At 49.7% G+C, this 24066-nt stretch overlaps 1 protein-coding gene across 1 annotated transcript in view; it reads left to right on the top strand.

The window, feature by feature from the left end:
- Positions 1-22435: 22435 nt before the first annotated feature.
- Positions 22436-24066, top strand: part of fam136a (family with sequence similarity 136 member A) — a 7765-nt gene continuing 6134 nt past the window's right edge. The window contains exon 1 of the mRNA XM_078565721.1: positions 22436-22549. Coding sequence (XP_078421847.1) covers positions 22457-22549 — 93 coding nt within the window. The 5' untranslated portion in view covers positions 22436-22456. The remainder of the gene's footprint in view (positions 22550-24066) is intronic.

Below are 24066 nucleotides of genomic sequence, written 5' to 3'. Positions count from 1 at the left end.
CTGAGAATTAACTGTGCTAGCTAGTGATTCTGTGGCAAACAGCTTTAATTCTCACTTTTTTCTATCCTGGGATTTGTGAAAGGCAGCAAGGTGATCGGGGTCATTAACCTGCAAACTCAATCGTAGCCAATTGTAGCACTTGAGACTTAACTTAGTAAATTGATTGCTGTAAAGAGAGACATGGAGCTGAATTTTCCTCCCCATAGAGGGGAGGGGTTATGCAGGGGCAGGGGGGAGCAAGTGCGCCCCCGATCGGGTCCGCGCTGCCATTTTACGCGAGCGGGCCAGTTAAGGCCCGCCCGGCGTGATGCTCGCCCGGAAGCGCTGAGTGCTCCCTGTGCGGGTGGGGGATGGGGATTCCCTGAGTCGGGGCCTGTGCTCTTTCGCCCGCGCAGGAATCACGGACGTGCCTCAGGGAGATTTGTTTAAGTTTTAAGCATCTGAATAAATTAATTAAAAACTTTTAACACTTGTCCCCTCATGTGACAGTGTCACATGAGCTGGGACATACCAGTGGATTTTTAGAATAATTTTTATTGAATTTTTAAACCCTTCATGAAATCTCATCCCGCCCGTGGATGAGGTTCCATGAAAAATGTGAAGGCCGCCTGGGCTCTTCGCCTGCCCCGCCAACCTTAAGGTTGGACGGGCAGCTCATTTAATTATATCAATTCGTTTTTAACAGGCCTTAATAGGCGTTTGACAGTTCGGTGGGCGCGCAGCCAGACTGCCGAACTGAAAATCTAAATGACGCGCGGTGACGTTGGGACGCACGCCCAACGTCACCCCGCATCACTTTATGCGTCGGCGAGCAGGCCCCACCCCTGCTTGCCCACCGGAAAATTCTCCCCATGCAGTTGAAGCTTTTCGTCTTGCACTCATCAGGACAGATGCAAGAATGCCGAATTTCAGAGGGAGCAACAATTTATACTGCATGAGAAAAGGGTGCTGGGTAGTTGGCAAGTTGACTCTGATTGGTTGAGGCATTGCCATGGAAAATGCACCAGGGAACTATTGTTCCCTCATGCTTTTGTTTAATTCAAAACTTTGTTTAATTCCCTTCTGCAGGCAAAAGGAACATGTCAAGGCATTGCACCAGGCAGAAATACGGGAGGGATAATAGTTCCGTGGTGCATTCTCCATGGCAACACCTCGACCAATCAGAGCAAACTTGCCAACGCTTTCCTCATGTGGTTTTCAATTGTTGCTCTCTTCGAAATTTGGCATTCTTGCATTTGTCCTGATGAGTGTAAGGTGAAAAGCTTTGACAGCATGTCTCTTTTTTCTGCAATACCCAAATTGATTTGTCCCAGGTGCTTGAACTGAGTGCTATAGATTTTGGTATTTGAAGATTATGGGGCAGAATTTTGCGGCCTCTCCTGCAGGTGGGATTTTCCTGTCCTGCTGAAGTCAATGGGTATTTGCACAGCTCGCAGCATTTTACAGCCCCACCCTCGCCATGACGGGGCTGTAAAATTCCGCCCCATGGCACCACTAAAATTATAGCCCGTGTGAACCTATGTGTGTGTCTACAGGTATACAGATGGGCACATGTGCCTATGTGTGTGCACATGTGCTCCTTATGGACATATTAATTTACATGCAGGGGCTCAAACTTGTGGGAGGTTAAGCATTTTATCTGACCTTTTCTGCACTCACTGCGCAGTCAGGTTTTAACATGTTCTCTCCGATTCTGTCTTCATGCATATTCGATGCAGCAGCAAAAGCAGGATACAGCAGGTGCCAGGGCAGTCTTAAAGTGACACTTCCAAGCAGGCAGATCATTGCAAATTGTGCTACAGGATTGTTTGGTCTGCATTAGCCACCTGAAACATCCATTTTTGAGGCGCTGAATAAAATTGCTTCACTGCGCTATAACTTTGTGAAATTAATACATTTTTATGAGGATCGTCCAGCACAGAAGGAAGCCCATTTGGCCCATCATGCCTATGCTGGCTCTTTAGAAGAGATATCCAATTAGTCCCTGCTCTTTCCCCAAAGCCCTCGCATTTTTCCTCCTCAAATATTTATCCAGTTCGCTTTTGAAAGTCACTGTTGAATCTGCTTCCCTTTAGGACAGCACATTCCGCTGCCACTCACCGTGTAAAACGATAGCACGGAAGGCGGCCTTATGGTGCGGTGGGTAGTGTTCCTGCCTCTGAGCCAGAAACACTAGGTTCAAATCCCACTCTGGGATTTGATGACCAAGGGAAGCGTGATGATAATGTGGTCAAACGGGTTGAGTATCAACCTGTTAATCCTTCCAGCACATGGAAACGGTAAATGCGGGAGAGATTCCTGGTCAGCTATGTGCCGGAAAGAACGTTGGAGCCTCTACCATAGCTCCAGACTACAACATGTGGGTAAAAGTGTGTGTTGCCACAGCAACTCAGGCTCCCTGAGCAATACACTCTGCTGCACAGGTTTTGAGAGTAGGTTTGTCCAAATAACAGGCAGTACAAATCACATTAAAACTGCCAGATAATGCTACCTAAATAACAGCAATTCATCATTGCATTAGTGACCAGCAATGGCAAGAGGGCGCTTAAAATAGTTTGCCACTTTACAACGACAATACATTTGTAGCCATGGAAATAGAATGAAAGTTCCCATGTAATGTGTCGCTTTGGCAGCTTTTATAAATATATAAAAAAACAAAGGCTCGATTAGAATTCCTTTTTTTTCGTTGTGGAAAACAGTGAGGATGCTGGATGCGGCATAGGTTACATGAAAGTTAGACACCAGTGAGTTCAATTTGAAAAGATATTAGGTAGCATTAGCAACAAAAGAAAGAACAAGGGCTAAGCCGAACACTGATCTGTTGTTGCTATCCTCAGGTACCCTGTACTTTAATGAAAAATGCAATTTTGTTTTCATCTGCCCAATTGGGAAGTTTTCCCGGGAAGTTCCAGAGCTTCATTTTTTAAAAAAAAAGACTCTTTTTCTTTTCAACTGTCAATTGTCGTTTTAATCAACAAGTTTAAACTTGACTTCAGGTCAACGACGTTGGCTACGTACAGCAGTCATACCTAAAGTACAGAAAGAGGGTCTGTCATGATGATAACACAGGTGGTTGGTAATGTAAGTGGTGAGGAGGACAGAGAGAGGCCGCAAAGGGATATTGAGAGGTTGGATGAGTGGGCAAGAATATGGCAGGTGGAATACAATTATTGTTGTGTGTTGGTATGTTGACGAGCAAAGGAATGGTCGCAGAGATGTAGATATGCCTGAACAATAACTGGTTTATTGCACGAGCATATACAGGGGAGGCGATGACGTAGTGGTATTGTCACTGGACTATTAATCCAGAAACCCAGGGAAATGCTTCAGGAACCCAGGTTCAAATCCCGCCATGGCAGAGGGTGGAATTTCAATCCACTAAAAATCTGGAATTAAAAGTCTAATGGTAACCATTGTTCACTAATGTCCTTTATGGATCTGCCATCCTATGACTCCCGACCGCACAGCAATGTGGTTGACTCTTAAACACCCTCTGAATGAGAGGCAATTAGGGATGGGCAATAAATGCTGTCCTAGTGACGCCACATGCAATAAATAAAAAAAACAACACTACAGGTATTACTCAATCTAAGCCATGGGCTTTGGTCCTTCTAGACTCCTGTCGCTCATCATACATCATCAGGTGTTTCTCCAGTCCCACCCGTTAATCTAACACTACATTCCCTCCCAGCCCATTTTCAAATTTCTCCACTCAAAGTTATGGAATATTCTACCCCAGGGAGCTGCAAATGAGCATACTCAAGACAGAGATTGATGGCTTTTTGGACTTTAGGGGAATTAAGGGATACAGGGACAGTGCAGGAAGGTGGGGTTGAGGTAGCAGGTCAGCCATGATCTTGTTGAGTGGCGGAGCAGTCTCGAGGGACTGAATGACCTACCCCAGCTCCAATTTCTTGTGTTCTTAGACACAGGGGTTTCAGCAATGTTCCAATTGGTTTCAGCAGCCCAGGGTAGGAAGAGGAGCAGAACAGTCAGCATTCTTGGCTCTTGAGTGATGTACACTGACTCCCACTGAAAAGTAGATGTGTGTGGTCGCCAGGTAATGGAATGGGGCTCAGGTGTGAAGACCTCTGCGGTCAGATAGTCCGCGTACACATGAAGAATCACCAGATGGGTAGTAAGTATTGGACCATTCCCAACGCCTGCGGACTTGCATCCCCAGCAGCTGTTATGTTTTCAGAGAAGGGGAAGGGAAGAAAATTAGCGAGAAAATTGTTGCCTTGAGGTGTGACTGTTCCAACAACGTCTTGAACAGCATCCCATTGTTGACCCTCTGTTAACTTCCAAGTCTTCCAAAACTCCACTGCCTGGGTATTAACCTGATCACAGCAAGTCCCATTCCACCATCACCCCTGTGCTTGCTGACCTACATTGACTCCCGGTCCAGCAGCTCCTGCGTTTAAAATTCTCATCCTTATTTTCAAATCCCTCCTTGGCCTTCTGATCTCTGTAATCTCCTCCAGCCCCACAATGTTGTGATGGTCGGGCGTGGCCTTCAATGCAGACACCAGCCCTGACGTGCGACGAGGGGGGTCTTATTCCGATGAACCCACAATCAGAGGATACCCCCCCACAAAAAGCCGCTGTTCCCATTCATGGAGTTAGTGCAGGAAAAGGACTCACGACACCAGGGCTCGAAGAAAATGTCTGTTCCTCAGCCTGTTCGCAACCACCAGCTTCTGAGAGTAAAAAAGTGGCAACGCTGAGATTCTGGCACAGAAATAAATGACCATGTGTGCTCATTGGCCAAATAATTGTCTGGCAATGCAACCCAAGTACGCTTCAGTGAATAAACTCCAAATCTAATGAAAGTCACAGAGTCTTTACAGCAAGATAGGAGGCCCTTCAGCCTGGCGGCAAGGCATAGCATGAGAAACAGAAGCGGGATTAGACCATTCGGCCCCTCAAGCCTGCTCCACCATTCAACACGATCATGGCCGAACTCTCACCTCAACTCCACTTTCCCGCCCACTCCCCATATCCCTTGATTCCCTGAAAGATCAGAAATCTGTCTATCCCAGCCTTAAATGTATTCAACGATGGAGGATCCACAACCCTCTGGGGTAGAGAATTCCAAAGATTCATAACCCTCTGAGTGGAGAAATTTCTCCTCATCTCAGTCCTAAAGGATCGGCCCCTTATCCTGAGACTGTGCCCCCGTGTTCTAGATTCCCCAGCCAGTGAAAACAATCTCTCAGTATCTACCTTGTCAAACCCCTTCAGAATCCTGTATGTCTCAATCAGATCACCTCTCATTCTTCTAAGCTCCAGACAATATAAACCCAATTTACTCAGCCCCCCATCATAGGACAACCCCCTCTTCCCAGGGACCAATTTAGTGAATCTTCACTCTACCACCTCCAATGCAACCATATCCTTCCTTAAATTTGGAGACCAAAACTGCTCACACTACTCCAGACCCCTACACAATTGTAACACAACACCCTTCTTCTGCTACTCTAATTCGCTTGCAATGAAGGCCAAAATGCTATTTATCTTCCTTATTACTTGCCATTACCTGCATGCTACCTTTCTGTCAGCATCTGCGGAGAGGAACACAGTTAATGTTTCAAGTCCATATGACTCTTCATCAGAACTAAGGAAAAATAGAAATGAGGTGAAATATAAGCTGGTTGAGGGGGATGGGACAAGTAGAGCTGGATAGGGGGCCAGTGATTGCTGGAGGCAAGGAAGAGATTGCCAAAGATGTCATAGACTAAAGGACAAAGGGGTGTTGACGGTGGTGATATTAGCTAAGGAATGTGCTAATGGTGACATTAAGGGTAGAAAGCAGGACAAGCAAGTGACAGATAGCCCTAGTGGGGGTGGAGTAGGGGGAAGGGATCAAAATGGGCTAAAAGGTGAAACAATGAATGGAAATACATTTAAAAATAATAGAAATAGGTGGGAAAAGAAAAATATATATTAAAAAAATATATATATTAAAAATATATAAATTATTGGAAAAAGGGGGATCGGAAAGGGGGTGGGGATGGACGAGAGAGTTCATGATCTGAAATTGTTGAACTCAATGTTAAGTCCAGAAGGCTGTAAAGTGCCTAATCGGAAGATGAGGTGCTGTTCCTCCAGTTTGCTTTGAGCTTCACTGGAACATTGCAGCAGGCCAAGGTCAGACATGTGGGCATGAGAGCAGGGTGGTGTGTTGAAATGGCAAGCGACAGTGAGGTCTGGGTCATGCTTGCAGACAGACCGAAGGTGTTCCACAAAGCGGTCACCCAGTCTGCGTTTGGTCTCTCCAATGTAGAGGAGACCGCATTGGGAGCAGCGAATGCAGTAGACTAAATTGAGGGAAGTGCCAGTGAAGTGCTGCTTCACTTGAAAGGAGTGTTTGGGCCCTTGGACAGTGAGGAGAGGGGAAGTAAAGGGGCAGGTGTTGCACCTTCTATGGTTGCATGGGAAGGTGCCGTGGGAGGGGGTTGAGGTGTAGGTGGTGATGGAGGAGTGGACCAGGGTGTCCCGGAGGGAACCATCCCTGCGGACTGCCACCGGGGGGGGTGAAAGGAAGATGTGTTTGATGATGGCATCATGCTGGAGTTGGTGGAAATGGCGAAAGATGATCCTTTGAATGTGGAGGCTGGTGGGGTGATAAGTGAGGACAAGGGGGACCCTATCACGGTTCTTGGAGGGAGAGGAAGGTGTGAGGGCGGATGTGCGGGAGATGGGCCGAACACAGTTGAGGGCCCTGTCAACCACCGTGGGTGGAAAACCTCGGTTAAGGAAGAAGGAAGACATGTTAGAGGAACTGTTTTGGAAATTGGCATCATCGGAACAGATGCGACGGAGGCGAAGGAACTGAGGGAATGGGATGGAGTCCTTACAGGAAGCGGGGTGTGAGGAGCTGTAGTCGAGGTAGCTGTGGGAGTCGGTAGGCTTGTAATGGATATTGGTGGACAGTCTATCACCGGAAATTGAGACAGAGAGGTCAATGAAGTGAAGGGAAGTGTCAGTGATGGGCCATGTGAAAAAGATGGAGGGGTGGAGATTGGAAGCAAAATTAATAAATTTTTCCAGGTCCAGACGAGAGCATGAAGCAGCACCAAAGCAGTCATCGATGTACCAGAGAAAGAGTTGTGGGAGGGGGCCTGAGTAGGACTGGAACAAGGAATGTTCCACATACCCCATAAAGAGACAGGCATAGCTGGGGCCCGTGTGGGTACGCATAGCCACACCTTTTATTTGGAGGAAGTGAGATGAGTTTAAGGAGAAATTGTTCAGTGAAAGAACAAGTTCAGCCAGAAGGAGGAGAGTGGTGGTGGATGGGGATTGTTCGGGCCTCTGTTCGAGGAAGAAGCGGAGAGCCATCAGACCATCCCGGTGGGGGATGGAGATGTAGAGGGATTGGACGTCCATGGTGAAGAGGAGGCGGTTGGGGCCAGGGAACTGGAAATTGTTGATATGATGTAGGGCATCAGAGGAATCACGGATGTAGGTGGGAAGAGACTGGACAAGGGGAGAGAAAATGGAGTCAAGATAGCAAGAAATGAGTTCCGTGGGGCAGGAACAGGCTGACACGATCGGTCTGCCGGGACAGTCCTGTTTGTGGATTTTGGGGAGGAGACAGAAGCGGGCCGTCCGAGGTTGGGACATTTTGTCTCTGACATCTTTGGCAATCTCTTCTTTGCCTCCACCTATCACTGGCCCTCTATCCAGTTCTACCTGACAAAACCCCCCTCAACCAGCTTATATTTCATCTCATTTCTATTTTTCCTTAGTTCTGATGAAGAGTCATACGGACTCGAAACGTTAACTGTGTTCCTCTCCGCAGATGCTGTCAGACCTGCTGAGCTTTTCCAGCCATTTTTGTTTTTGTTTCAGATTTCCAGCATCCGCAGTATTTTGCTTTTATGCTACCTTTCTGTGTTTCTTGTACGAGTGCACCCAAGTCCCTCTGAACATCAAGATGTCCTCCTATTTCTTGAGCCAAGGTTTCGCCCCACTGTGGTTGACAGGACCCTCAACCATGTCCGACCTATTTCCCACACTTCCACTCTCATCCCTTACCCTCCCTCCCAGAAACATGATAGGGTCCCCCTTGTCCTCACTTATCACCCCACCAGCCTCCGCGTTCAAAGGATCATCCTCCACCATTTCCGCCAAATCCAGCATGATGCAACCACCAAACACATCTTCCTCTCCCCTCCTCTGTCACCATTCCTTAGGGACTGTTCCATCCAGGACACCATGGTCCATTCCTCTATCACCCCCAGCTTCTCATCCCCTTCCCACGGTGCCTTCCCATGCAATCACAGAAGGTGCAACACCTGCTCCTTTACCTCCTCTCTCCTCACTATCCAAGGGCCCAAAGACTCCTTTCGAGTGAAGCAGCATTTCACTTGCACTTCCCTCAATTTAGTCTACTGCATTCGCTGCTCCCAATGCGGTCTCGTCTACATCGGTGAGACCACCTGGTTGACCACCTTGCGGAACACCTTCGGTCTGTCCACAAGCATGACCCAGACCTCCCTGTCGCTTGCCATTTCAACACACCACCCTGCTTTCATGCCCACGTGTCCATCCTTGGCCTGCTGCAATGTTCCAGTGAAGCTCAATGCAAACTGGGGGAATAGCACCTCACCTTCCGACTAGGCACTTTACAGCCTTCTGGACTCAACACTGAGTTCAACAACTTCAGGCTATGAACTCTATCCTCCATTGTGTTCTTTTTAAAAAAAAATTTTCTCTTTCTTTTCTTCAACCCCCTCCTCCCACAGGGCCAGCCTGTAACTTGTTCTCATGTTTTGCTTTCATAGAGCACTGGTCTTTGTTCTGCAATTAACACACTCTGCCATCTGACCTTTCCGCCACTATTAGCACCTGCCTTAGTCTTTAACATTATCATCACCACTCCCTTTGTCTTGTGCCCGTGAGCTTTTTGTCAAATCCCTCCTGAGCTGCCACCTATCCCCGACCTTCTACTTTGCTCCACCTGCTCCACCCCCATATAAAGCCCATCACATTTCTACTTCTCTTTAGCTCTGAAGAAGAGCATTATGGGCTCGAAACGTTAACTCTGTTTCTCTCTCCACAGATGCTGCCAGACCTGCTGAGTTTTTCCAGCATTTCCTGTTTTTATTTCAGATTTCCAGCATCCGTAGTATTTTGCCTTTATCAACATTTACAAGTTTCATGCTGTTTAAAACAATATTCTGCTTCTCTATTCTGAAGTAAATAAACTGATTGAGGGAGCTCTTCAATCAAATATCTGCATGGATAATTAGAATCATGTGTAACTGGACTGATTTAACTTACAACACTATCTACAAACAGGGGCGATGAGAATTCTTTTTTACGCAGTGAGTTGGATGATGTGGAATGCACTGTTGGAAAGTTGGGTGGTGGCAGATTCAGTCAAAGGTTTTATACATTTGGACGTGAAACATTTGCAGGGTTATGGGCAAAGAGCAGGGAGTGGGGCTAATGGGATAGCAGCAGACTCAATCTGCGGGTCATTATGCAGTCACACATCGCGAATAAAGATTGAAAAATACATCTTGTGACATCTCGTGGGCAGCTTTTGTATTACAGCCGCTGAATTTATCCATTAAAGCCAAACAAACCTTTTCCTTGTGATTGTAAGAATGTAATAAGAATGGTTTTGTTAAAAGTTGGACTGTCCCTTTAAGAATAGTCCTGTCTTGTAAGATCACATGAGCTGTGTAAACCAATGTGTTAGCAGCGCGGGCTATCTCCACAGGCAGAGTAGAGATAGAGATGGAGTTGAAAGAACATGTATAGTTGCTGCTGGCTGTATTGTAAATAAATCTAATATTTCCACTTAGAAAGTTGTCTACAGATCAACTCTGTTACAAATAGGCAACTTGGCCACTCTACAACAAACTGGCGATGAGGATAAATCAGGCTAAATCAAGATAAATTGGAATTGGTACTGTACCTCACCCAGCAATTGTGAGTATCAATGTTCGCTTAAAATAACAGAAGATATACTCACCCAAAATGCCATAATTTGGTAGAATCAATCCCTTTGAGCCAGCCACAGACGATTGGTCTCAGTATATGGAACGCGAACGAAATCACAGGGGCAGAGAAGAGGCGAGCGATCCTCTTGCGTACTTGTGGGAGCAAAACCTACAGTTTGACGGCACCCAGTGCCCCAAATTTGAAGAACTTCAGAGAATTGGTATACCTCGTGAAGGGACATTTTCAACCCAACCCAAGCTCTCAGTCACGATGCAGATGTTCTGATTTAATTCGCGAAATAGGGCTCCGGGTGAGACAATTTCTAGCTACGTGGCGAATTTGAAGCAACTAAGGGAACGTTGTGAGTTTGGTGAGACTCTGAACAATATGCTCAGATATCATTTAGTGTGTGGTGTGAAGGAAGACACTATTCAGAGAAGATTGCTGGCTGAAGCGAATCTGGATTTTAAGAAAGCATTGGAAATAGCGCTGGCCATGGAAAGCACTGTGAGAGATTCACAAACAATACGAGGGGCGCAAAATGGCGGCGTACTCCAAATCGGGCAGGAATAGTCAGCTGAAAGTGGCGCAAAAAAGCGAGACTCCGCCGCGAAGCGGGAAACATGCTAATTGAAAAATAAGAAGAAATAATTTAGCAGCTAAATCGAAGAACAACTTTAATCGATGTGGAAACAATCAGTCTTCTACCAATTGGCAGTCTAAAAAAGTAGAATGTTACTTTTGTCACAGAAGTGGACATGTAATGAGACAGTGCACAGAGAGATTTAAACAGGCTTACAAACAACAGAAGAAGCCCAATGAAGCCTACAGTGTGGAAGAGCCTGAAACAACAAATTCTGACATTTATTCATTGTTTAACATGAAAGCTGGGAAGACAGAGCCAATATTTGTTACAGTGCAAGTGAATGGTAAACCTGTAAAATTGGAAATAGACACGGGAGCTTCCACTACTGTAATTGGAGAACACGCTTTCAGATATTTAAATAATGGTGAACATCCATTAAATTTGGAACAAACATCTGCCAAGCTGAAAACATGCACAAGCAAAGAAATCCAAGCAAAAGGTATCAGCAGAGTAACTGTCCATTATAGAAACCAATCGACACAGCTAACGGTGATGGTGTTGAGAGGCAGGGAACCAAGCCTTCTAGGGCGAAACTGGTTAAGGGAAATCAACCTCAATTAGCCAGTGAGTTTTCAAACGGAAGCTGGAAGACGTCGTGTCTTGAAAAAGGAACAAGGCAAAGTATGGCAGAAAGAGCCTGGAGAGTCCAAGGACCGCAACAGGATGAAAAAGGGAGTGTGTAAGGACTCAACAGCCTGAAGAAATGCAGCCTATCTCAAACAAAAACATGGAAGAACAGCAGAAGGAACTCAAGGAAGATCCTGCTGAATGACAGAGTTCAAGACGAAGTGACTAACCTTCGCAAGGAAGAGGAAAACCTGTTAAAAAACCTTCACACACGACAAGATTCCCTCAGGTCAAAGTTTGTGCCCCGGAACAGTACAAAGAGAAGCAGAAAGAATTCGGCACCTCTCTGAACAAACTGAAGAACCAGGCGGCAGAGAAGACGCATCAATGTTCAATTTTCCAGGAGGCAGCCAACAGATACAAAAAAGAGACAGAAGAGCTGAAGAACCAGCTAAATGAAGCCAAAGAGGCTTTGAAAATAAAAACCAGAGAGCTTTCCAAGGTGCGAGCAGATAACGGAGTTTCAGGAGACTCAGCTACTGAGCTAAGACAAGTTCAGATTTCACCTGAGAGAAGTCTGGCTGACAGCGAAGTCAGAATGGTTGACAAAACTAAATTCTGGGGTAGAAAGAAGAAGACAAAAAGGAAGAAATTTCCGAAAAGACAATAAAATGGTGGCTGGTGGCACATTCAAAGGAGGCAATCAACAAATTATTGAACTGTGCCTACTTTGATATTATTCCGGCCCCTCACAATGTTTTGCTGGATGTTGATGCTGAAGGTAAAATCAAAGAGACACAAGTTGCTTCAAAGGCCTTCTCTGGAAAGAATTCTAGATGCTGTAGACAAATATGAAGAAGTTAACAGGTGATTCGCCGGAGACTAAGCTTGCACGCTTTCTTTTCCATGACAGAACGACCCCCGCGCCCCCCACACACGACAATAGGAGCAAACCTGCAGAATTGTTGATGAGATGCCATCTTAGGACAAGACTGAGCCTAATATTTCCAAATTTGGAGGGGGAGGTGGAGAAGAGTCAAGAAAACCAAAAAGCTGCGTGTGACTTGCATAGTCGTGAGAGACAATTTATTGTTGGAGAAGCAGTATATGTAAAGAGTGTCGGTAGAGGACACTTGGCTACCTGGTTGTTATGACACAGCAGTTGGTAAAGGCTGAGTTATGTAAAATCCCAGGGGGAAACTTTAAACAACTGTCATAACCTAAATTTTCAATTGGTATGTTTTGAATTGCAGCTCTAAATTCAGGAATAAGACCACCAGAGAGGTTGTATATCAAACTAAATGAGACATTTATTAATTTACAACAACTTAAACACATACACATGGCTACAATTACAACCATCATAACTTTTAACAAATTCCCAAATTAATTTCCACTAAGGCAACAATAACCAATAGACTTTAAGCAGACACCAGGCAAAGCATTTTCACCTTACAAATTCAAAATGGATTCCTTTCAATTTGGTTCCTTTGCAGACAGTTGTAGGCTTACAGCAGCTTAGATCTTACATGCCTCCGACCTGCACACACAAAGCCTCTCAGGTTATACCCAGCCTTTCTCTTTGAACGTAAACTCTCAATGTATCACCAGGCCCTTTGAACTCCACCTCTTCTAACAATAAAACCCCTTTCATAGTACCAATTTTATTAGTAATATACACATATTGCTTGGTGTCTCCTAGCTAGGTGCAAGATTTCACTCCCGCTCTTGAATGCTCCATTCAACAAAATGCAAATGTACCTCTGTTTACATCTGAAAACTACTACACATCGAAGCACCCAGACTAGCTGGCGTCAATCCAATCAACACACACACAGACTAAACCTCTATATAAAAAAATAATTTCCAATAACATTCGATACATTAATACCTCTTCCTGACACTGGTAAAGTAAGTTCAGTGACTGGACCATTATCATACCACGTGGTATTGGAAGGTCGGATCGCCTGTAGGCATGTGAACCAATTAAGAAAAAGAGAGATACTACAACAAAATATGGTTCCGCCTGTAAACGTTACTGAACCAGCATTTCCTGTTGAAAATGCTCAACCAAGGACTGACATATCTGATGTCTCTATCAGACACTGAACTGCAAGTGCCCACTGAGACACCTGATGTTCATGCAGTTCCAGAGAATGTGGTTCCTGAAAAAAGAATCTGAAATCGATGTTCCACATGAACCAGGAAACCACCTGAATGACCGAACTTGTAAATTTCATGACCTGTATAAATATTATAATGTCATGAGATAAATATACTTGTAAATACAATATGTACAGCAAAGTTAAAGGGGGAGGAATGTAGTAATTATGGTTTTGTTAAACGTTGGACTGTTCCTTTCAGAATAGTCCTGTGATGTAAGATCACGTGATCTGTGTAAAGCAATGTGTTAGCAGCACGGGCTACCTCCACAGTCCATAGAGATGGAGTTGAATACACGTGTAGTTGCTGCTGGCTGTATTGTAAATAAACCTAATGTTTGCACTTAGAAAATTGTCTGTAGATCAACTCTGTTACAAACAGGCGACAAGGCCACACTATAACAAAGAATAATCCCATTCTTGGTAAATTAGAATTCCACCATCGTTCCCCTAAGTAACCAACCCCAACATCTTTTCTCCCGCTGGTCGAGGTTGACTGTCTCACTAATGGGCATGCAGTGCAATGTTTAACGGGGGATGTGGCGAATTCCAATCAGGAGCAAGAATCCTGGTGGATCTTACATTCCTCGATGCAGGTGGGAGGAGGTCATTCAGCTCCTTAGACAGTTCCACTCTCTAATTAGATTGTAGCATACCTTTACGTCAGCACCATTTCCCTAGTTATCCTCCATATCTCCAGACACCTGTCCCCAAGCAAAAGCTACCGGTCCTGAAAGCCTCAAGCCTTTTGGAATGAGTTACTCCTAGCACCTCAGGAACCTATATCCGATCATCCAGGAACCTGTATCCCAGCACCCTGTGAATCTGTATCCCAGCACCCAGTGAACCTGAATCCCAGCACCCAGTGAAACTGCATCCCAGCACCCAGTGAAACTATATCCTAGCACTCCAGAAACCTATACTCTAGCACCCCAGGAACCTGTACCCCAGCATCCCAGGAGCTTGTATCCCAGCACTTCAGGAACCTGTATCCCAGCACCCCAGGAGCCTGTATCCCAGCAGCTCAGGAACCTGTATCACAGCACCCCAGGAGCTTGTATCCCAGCACTTCAGGAACCTGTATCCCAGCACTCCAGGAACCTGTATCCCAGCATTCCAGGAGCTTGTATCCCAGCACTTCAGGAACCTGTATCCCAGCACTCCAGGAGCTTGTATCCCAGCAGCTCAGGAACCTGTATCACAGCACCCCAGGAGCTTGTATCCCAGCACTCCAGGAACCTGTATCCCAGCACTCCAGAAACCTATATCCCAGCACTCCAGGAACCTGTATCCCAGCACCCCGGGGACCTTACCCCAGCACCTCAGGAACATGTATCCCAGCATCCCAGAAACCTGTAACCCAGCACCCCAGAAACCTGTATCCCAGCACTCCAGGAACCTGTATCCCAGCACCCCAGAAACCTGTATCCCAGCACCCCAGAAACCTGTATCCCAGCACTCCAGGAACCTATATCCCAGCACTCCAGGAACCTGTATCCCAGCACTTCAGGAACCTGGATCCCAGCACCCTAGGAGCCTGCATCCCAGCACCTCAGGAACATGTATCCCAGCACCCCAGAAACCTGTATCCCAGCACTCCAGAAACCTGGATCCCAGCACTCCAGGAACCTCTATCCCAGCTCTACAGAAACCTGTATCCCAGCACCCCAGGAGCCTGTATCCCAGCACCCCAGGAACCTCTATCCCAGCTCTACAGAAACCTGTATCCCAGCACCCCAGGAGCCTGCATCCCAGCACCTCAGGAACATGTATCCCAGCACCCCAGAAACCTGTATCCCAGCACTCCAGGAACCTATATCCCAGCACTCCAGGAACCCGTATCCCAGCATCTCAGGAAAATGTATCCCAGCACCCCAGAAAACTGTACTGTCCCATCAGCAGGACAGGCCCAGCAGAGGTAGTGGCACAGTTGTATACATTCGAGAGGGAGTTCCCCTGAAAGTCATCAACATCGACTCCAAACCCCATGAAGTCTCTTGGCATCAGGTCAAACATGGGCAAGGAAACCTCCAGCTGATTACCACGTACCACCCTCCCTCAGCTGATGATTCAGTGCTCCTCTATGTTGAACACCACTTGGAGGAAGCACTGAGGGTGGGAAGGGCAACAAATATGGGGGATTAAATGTCCATCACATTGAGCCACAAAAGTGGCTCAGTAGCACCACTACTGACCGAGCTGGCCGAGTCCTAAATGACATAGCTGTTAGACTGGGTCTGCGGCAGCTGGTGAGGGAACTAGCAAGAGGGAAAAACATACTTGACTTCATCCTCACCAACCTGCCTGCCGCAGATGCATCTGTCCATGGCAGTATCAGTAGGAGTGACCACCGGACAGTCACTGCGGAGACGATGTGCTGCCTTGACATTGAGGATATCCTCCATTGTGCTAAATGGTATAGATTTTGAACAGGTCTAGAAACTCAAGACTGGGCATCCATGAGGCGCTGTGGGCCATCAGCAGCAGCAGAATTGTACTCAAACATAATCTGTAACCTCATGGCCCACGATATCCCCCACTCTACCATTACCATCAAGCCAGGGGATCAACCCTGGTTCAATGAAGAGTGCAGGAGGGCATGCCAGGAGCAGCACCAGGCATACCTAAAAATGAGGTGTCAACCTGGTGAAGCTAAAGCACAGAACAACTTGCGTTCCAAACAGCATAAGCAGCAAGTGATAGACAGAGCTAAGCGATCCTACAACCAATGGATCAGATATAAGCTCTGCAGTCCTGCCGCATCCATTCATGAATGGTGGTGGACAATTAAACAACTCACTGGAGGAGGGGACTCCACCAATATCCCCATCCTCCTTGACGGAGGAGCCCAGCACATCAGTGCAAAAGATAAGGCTGATGCATTTGCTACAATCTTCAGCCAGAAGTACCGAGTGGATGATCCATCTCTGCCTCCTTCGGAGGTCCCCAGCATCACAGATGCCAGTCTTCAGCCAATTTGATTCACTCCACGTGATATCAAGAAACGGCTGAAGGCACTGGATACTGCAAAGGCTATGGGCTATGACAATATTCCGGCAATAGTACTGAAGACTTGTGCGCCAGAACTTGCCGTGCCCCTAGCCAAGCAGTTCCAGTACAGCTATAACACTGGCATCTACCCGGCTATGTGGAAAATTGCCCAGGTACGTCCTGTACACAAAAAGCAGGACAAATCCAACCCGGCCAATTACTGCCCCATCAGTCTACTCTCCATCATCAGTACAGTAATGGAAGGCGTCATCAACAGTGCTATCAAGCAGTACTTGCTTAGCAATAACCTGCTCACTGATGCCCAGTTTGGGTTCCACCAGGGCCACTTGGCTCCTGACCTTATTACAGCCTTGGTTCAAACATGGAGAAAAGAACTGAACTCCCGAGGTGAGGTGAAAGTGACTGCCCTTGACACCAAAGCCACATTTGACCGAGTGTGGCATCAAGGAGCCCTAGAAAAACCGGAGTCAATGGGAATCAGGGGGGAAACTCACCACTGGTTGGAGTCATACCTAGCACAAAGGAATATGGTTGTGGTTATTGGAGGTCAGTCATCTCAGCTCCAGATCATCACTGCAGGAGTTCCTCAGGGTAGTGTCCTCGGCCCAACCATCTTCAGCTGCTTCATCAATGACATTCCTTCCATCATAAGGTCAGAAGTGGGGATGTTCACTGATGATTGCACAATGTTCAGCACCATTTGCGACTCCTCAGATACTCAAGCAGTCCATGTCCAAATGCAGCAAGACCTGGACAATATCCAGGCTTGGGCTGACAAGTGGCAACTAACATTCACACCACACAAGTGTCAGGCAATGACCATCTCCAAAAAGAGAGAATCCAACCATCATCTCTTGATGTTCAATGGTATTACCATCACTGAATCCCCCACTATCAACATCCTGGGGTTACCATTGACCAGAAACTGAACTGGACTTGCCATATAAATACTGTGGCTACAAGGGCAGGTCAGAGGCTAGGAATTGTGCGACGAGTAACTCACCTCCTGACTCCCCAAGGCCTGTCCACCATCTACAAGGCACCCGTCAGGAGTGTGATGGAATACTCCCCACTTGCCTGGATGAGTGCAACTCCCACAACACTCAAGAAGCTTGACACCATCCAGGACAAAGCAGCCCACTTGATTGGCACCACACCCACAAACATTCACGCCCCCCACCACTGATGCACAATAGCAGCAGTGTGTATCACCTACAAGATGCACTGCAGGAATCCACCAAGGCTCCTTAGACAGCAGCTTCCAAACCCACGACCACTACCATCTAGAAGGACAAGGGCAGTGGATAGATGGGAACACCACCACCTGGAAGTTGCACTCCAAATCACTCACCATCCTGACTTGGAAATATATCACCATTCCTTCACTGTCGCTGGGTCAAAATCCTGGAACTGCCTCACTAACAGCACTGTGGGTGTACCTATGCCACATGAACTGCTGCAGTTCAAGAAGGCAGCTCACCATCACCTTCTCAAGGGCAATTAGGGATGGGCAATAAATGCTGGACTAGCTAGCGAAGCCCACATCTGATGAATGAATAAAAAAAGATCTCAGGAACCTGTATCCCAGCACCCCATCAACCTGTATCCCAGCACTCCAGGAACTTGTATCCCAGAAATCTGTACCCCATGACACCAGGAACCTGTATCTCAGGAACCTGTATACCAGCAGTCCAGGAACCTGTATCCCAGAAATATGTACCCCAGGACTCCAGGAATCTGTTTCTAAGGAACCCGTAACCCAGCACTCCAGGAACCTATACCCCAGCACTCCGGGAATCTGTATCTCAGAAATCTGTAACCCAGGACACCAGGAACATGTATCTCAGGAACCTGTTTCCCAGCACTCGGTGAACCTGTATCCCAACCACCCCCCACCAGAAACCTGTATCCCAGCACCCCAAAAACCTGTATCTCACGAACTTCTATCCCAGTAACCCATCAACCTGTACCCCAGGATTCCAGGAACCTGTATCTCAGGAACCTGCATGCCAGCACCTCAGGGACCTGTATCACAGCACCCCATGAACCTGTATCCCAGCAGTCCAGGAACCTGTACCCCAACACTCCAGGAACCTGTATCCCAGCACCCTAGTAACCTGTGTCCCAGCACCCCGGGAACCTGTATCCCAGCACCCCGGGGACCTTACCCCAGCACCTCAGGAGCCTGTATCCCAGCACCCCAGGAGCCTGCATCCCAGCACCTCAGGAACATGTATCCCAGCACCCCAGAAACCTGTATCCCAGCATCCCAGAAACCTGTATCCCAGCACCCCAGAAACCTGTATCCCAGCATCCCAGAAACCTGTATCCCAGCACCCCAGAAACCTGTATCCCAGCACTCCAGGAACCTGTATCCCAGCACCCCAGGAATCTGTATCTCAGAAATCTGTAACCCAGGACACCAGGAACATGTATCTCAGGAACCTGTATCCCAGCACTCGGTGAACCTGTATCCCAACCACCCCCCACAAGAAACCTGTATCCCAGCACCCCAGGAACCTGTATCTCAGGAACCTCTATCCCAGTAACCCATCAACCTGTGCCCCAGGATTCCAGGAACCTGTGTCTCAGGAACCTTCTATCCCAGTAACCCATCAACCTGTACCCCAGGATTCCAGGAACCTGTATCCCAGCACTCCAGGAATCTGTATCCCAGCACTCCAGGAATCTGTATCTCAGAAATCTGTAACCCAGGACACCAGGAACATGTATCTCAGGAACCTGTATCCCAGCACTCGGTGAACCTGTATCCCAACCACCCCCCACAAGAAACCTGTATCCCAGCACCCCAGGAACCTGTATCTCAGGAACCTCTATCCCAGTAACCCATCAACCTGTGCCCCAGGATTCCAGGAACCTGTGTCTCAGGAACCTTCTATCCCAGTAACCCATCAACCTGTACCCCAGGATTCCAGGAACCTGTATCCCAGCACTCCAGGAATCTGTATCCCAGCACTCCAGGAATCTGTATCTCAGAAATCTGTAACCCAGGACACCAGGAACATGTATCTCAGGAACCTGTATCCCAGCACTCGGTGAACCTGTATCCCAACCACCCCCCACAAGAAACCTGTATCCCAGCACCCCAGGAACCTGTATCTCAGGAACCTCTATCCCAGTAACCCATCAACCTGTGCCCCAGGATTCCAGGAACCTGTGTCTCAGGAACCTTCTATCCCAGTAACCCATCAACCTGTACCCCAGGATTCCAGGAACCTGTATCTCAGGAACCAGTATCCCAGCACTCCAGGCATCTGTATCCCAGCACCTCAGGAACCTGTATCACAGCACCCCATGAATTTGTATCCCAGCAGTCCAGGAACCTGTACCCCAACACTCCAGGAACCTGTACCCCAGCACTCCAGGAAGCTGTATCCCAGGACCCCAGCAACCTTACCCCAGCAGGCCAGGAACCTGTATCCCAGCACCCCAGGAACTTGTATCCCAACACCCCAGGAACCTGTATCCCAGCACACCAAAAACCTGTATCCTAGCACCCCAGGAACCTGTATCCCAGCACTCCAGGAAGCTGTATCTCAGAAATCTGTATCCCAGGACACCAGGAACATGTATCTCAGGAATCTGTATCCCAACCACCCCCCAGCAGAAACCTTTATCCCAGCATCCCAAAAACCTGTATCTCACGAACTTCTATCCCAGCAACCCATCAACCTGTACCCCAGGATTCCAGGAACCTGTATCTTAGGAACCTGTATCCCAGCACTCCAGGCACCTGTATCCCAGCACCCTGGGAACCTGTTTCACAGCACCCCGGGAACCTTACACCAGCACCTCTGGAACCTATATCTCAGGAACCTGTACCCCAGCACCCCAGGAACTTGTATCCCAACACCCCAGGAACCTTAGCCCAGCACCTCAGGAACCTTACCCCAGCACCTCAGGAACCTGTGCCCCAGGACTCCGGGAACCTGCATCTCAGGGACCTGTATCCCAGCATCCCGGGAACCTTACCCCAGCACCCCAGGAACCTGTATCCCGGTACCCCAGGAACCTGTATCCCAGCAGCCCAGGAACCTGTATCCCAGCACCCCAGGAAGCTGTATCCCAGCACTCCAGGAATCTGTATCTCACAAATCTGTAACCCAGGACACCAGGAACCTGTATCCCAGCACTCGGTAAACCTGTATCCCAACCACACCCCCCGCCAGAAACCTGTATCCCAGCATCCCAAAAACCTGTATCTCAGGAAATTCTGTCCCAGCAACCTATCAACCTGTATCCCAGCACTCCAGGCACCTGTATCCCAGCACCTCAGGAACCTGTATCCCAGCACTCCAGGAACCTGTATCCCAGCACCCTGGGAACCTGTATCACAGCACCCCGGGAACCTTACACCAGCACCTCGGGAACCTATATCTCAGGAACCTGTACCCCAGCACCCCAGGAACTTGTATCCCAACACCCCAGGAACCTTACCCCAGTACCTCAGGAACCTTACCCCAGCACCTCAGGAACCTGTGCCCCAGGACTCCGGGAACCTGCATCTCAGGGACTGTATCCCAGCAGCCCAGGAACCTGTATCCCAGCACTCCATTAACCTGTATGCCAGCACCCCAGCAACCTGTATCCCAGCACGCCAGCAACCTGTATCCCAGCAGCCCAGGAATCTGTATTCCAACACCCCAGGAACCTGTATCCCAGCACCCCAGGAACCTGTATCCCAGCAGCCCAGGAACCTGTGTCCCAGCACCCCAGGAACCTGTATCGCAGCACCCCAGAAACCTGTATTCCAGCACCCCAGGAACCTGTATCCCAGCACCCCAGGAACCTGTATCCCAGCACCCCAGGAACCTGTATCCCAGCACCCTGGGATCCTTACCCCAGCACCCCAGGGACCTGTATCCCAGCACCCCAGGAACCTGTATCCCAGCACCTTGGGAACCTTACCCCAGCACCCCAGGAAACTGTATCCCAGCACCCCAGGAACCTGTATCCCAGCACCCCAGGAAGCTGTATCCCAGCAGCCCAGGAACCTGTATCCCAGCATCCCGGGAACCAGTATCCCAGCACCCCAGGGACCTTACCCCAGCACCCTAGGAACCTGTATCCCAGCACCCCAGGAACCTGTATCCCAGCACCCCGGGATCCTTACCCCAGCATCCCAGGAACCTGTGTCCCAGCACCCTGGGAACCTTACCCCAGCACCCCAGGAACCTGTATCCCGGCACCCCAGGAACCTGTATCCCAGCTGCCCAGGAACCTGTATCCCAGCACCCCAGGAAGCTGTATCCCAGCACCCCGGGAACCTTACCCCAGCACCCCAGGAACCTGTATCCCCTCACCCCAGGAACCTGTATCCCAGCACTCCGTGATCCTTACCCCAGCACCCCAGGAACCTGTATCCCAGCACCCCAGGAACCTGCATCCCAGCACCCCAGGAACCTGTATCCCAGCAGCCCAGGAAGCTGTATCCCATCACCCCAGAAACCTGTATCCCAGCACCCCAGGAAGCTGTATCCCATCACCCCAGAAACCTGTATCCCAGCACCCCAGGAACCTGTATCCCAGCAGCCCAGGAACCTTACCCCAGCACCCCAGGAACCTGTATCCCAGCACCCCAGGAACCTACATCCCAGCACCCCAGGAACCTGTATCCCAGCAGCCCAGGAAGCTGTATCCCATCACCCCAGAAACCTGTATCCCAGCACCCCAGGAAGCTGTATCCCATCACCCCAGAAACCTGTATCCCAGCACCCCAGGAACCTGTATCCCAGCAGCCCAGGAACCTGTATCCCATCACCCCAGGAACCTTACCCCAGCACCCCAGGAAGCTATATCCCAGCACCCCGAGAACCTGTATCCCAGAAACCTGTACCTGAGCACCTGAGGGATCCAGGAGAATAAGGTTTTTTTTAAAACAAAGAGAAAATTCTTTACAGGTACTATTTTGCTGAGGTGGGAATATGAATGATTTGCTTGTTGTTTGGTCTCCAGGTCAGGGACGTGGGGGGCGCTGTAGGGGGAGTGCGGCTGAGTTCCTCGTGGGTTCTCTCCTGTGCTCAGGGCAGGCTCGGTGTCTCCGGGATCGTGGGGACAGGGTCAGGGACAGAGAGCCCGGGGGAGAGACATGTCGGGAGCCGAGACCCAGCACCGGCGGCTGCAGAAGGCGGTGGACGGGATGGTGCAGGCACTGGAGCGAGAGCAGATCCGAAAGATGCAGGTCCGGGGGGTGGATTGGAGGGGAGGGGGGATTGGAGGGGGGGAAGGGGAGGGGTAGGGGGGATTGGAGGGGGGGAAGTGGAGGGGGGATTGGAGGGGAGGGGATTGGGGGGATTGGAGGGGAGGGGGGATTGGAGGGGAGGGGGGATTGGAGGGTGGGAGAGGGGAGGGGGGGTTGGAGGGCGGGGTGAGGGGAGTGGGGGATTGGAGGGCGGGGGAGGGGGGTATTGGAGGGCAGGCGAGGGAGGGGGAATTGGTGGGGAGGGGGGATTGGAGGGCGGGGGTGGGGAGGGGGATTGGAGGGCGGGGGTGGGGAGGGGGATTGGAGGGCGGGGGAGAGGAGGGATTGGGGGGCAGGGGAAGGGAGGGGGGATTGGAGGGGAGGGGAGGGCATGGGAGGGGAGGGGAGGGCATGGGAGGGGAGGGGGGGATTGGAGGGCGGGGGAGGGGAGGGGGATTGGAGGGCGGGGGAGGGGATGGGGATTGGAGGGCGGGGGATTGGAGGGAGGGGAGGGAGATTGGAGGGTGGGGGGGGAATTGGGGGGATTGGAGGGCAGGGGAGGGGGGATTGGAGGGCAGGGGAGGGGAGGGGGGATTCGGGGGATTGGTGGGGAGGGGGGGATTTGAGGGCGGGGGGAGGGGAGTGGTGGGTTGGAGGGCGGGGGGAGGGGAGTGGTGGGTTGGAGGGCGGGGGAGGGGAGTGGTGGGTTGGAGGGCGGGGGAGGGGAGGGGGATTGGAGGGCAGGCGAGGGGAGGAGGGATTGGAGGGGAGGGGAGGGGGATTGGAGGGAGGGGAGGGGGAAGAGAGGGGATGGGAGATGGTGGGGGAAGGGATTGGAGGGGGAAGGGATTGGAGGGGGGATGGTGAGAGGGTGGGGGAAGGGATTGGAGGGGGGAGGTGAGAGGGTGGGGGAAGGGATTGGAGAGGGAAGGGATTGGAGGGGGGAGGTGAGAGGGGGTGCGGAAAGGGATTGGAGGAGGGAGGTGAAAGGGTGGGGGAAGGGATTGGAGGGGGAGGTGAGAGGATGGGGGAAGGGATTGGAGGAGGGAGGTGAGAGGATGGGGAAGGGATTGGAGGAGGGAGGTGAAAGGGTGGGGGGAAGGGATTGGAGGGGGAGGTGAGAGGGTGGGGGAAGGGATTGGAGGGGGAGGTGAGAGGGTGGGGGAAGGGATTGGAGGGGGCGGGGAGAGGGTGGGTGTACGGATTGAGGCGGGGAGGAGGGAACGGGGTAGAGGAGGGAGCAGGGTGGGGTTGGGGGTGGGGTTAAGAGTGCGGAAAGGGGAATGGGGGTTTGGGGGGGTGTAGGCTGCACTGGGGAGGATTTGTGGAGGGTGTGTTGAGTTGGAGCAGTGGGTTTGAGAGGGAGTTTTAATGAAGCTAAGCTGAGTACATTGAAGGGGGTGTTTGGGGTCAGGGGGATTGGAGACCATGTTGGGACTGGGAAGAGGTGTGGTGTTCCCTGTCCACCCTCTTCTGGGGGAGAAAGACGTGTTTAAAAACAAAGCTTTTAAGGAGGG

This window comes from Cetorhinus maximus, chromosome 20, assembly GCF_964194155.1.
Source record: "Cetorhinus maximus chromosome 20, sCetMax3.hap1.1, whole genome shotgun sequence".
Taxonomy (NCBI): domain Eukaryota; kingdom Metazoa; phylum Chordata; class Chondrichthyes; order Lamniformes; family Cetorhinidae; genus Cetorhinus; species Cetorhinus maximus.
The sequence above is the reverse complement of the archived record's forward strand: the minus strand, read 5'-3'. Positions and strand labels throughout refer to the sequence as shown.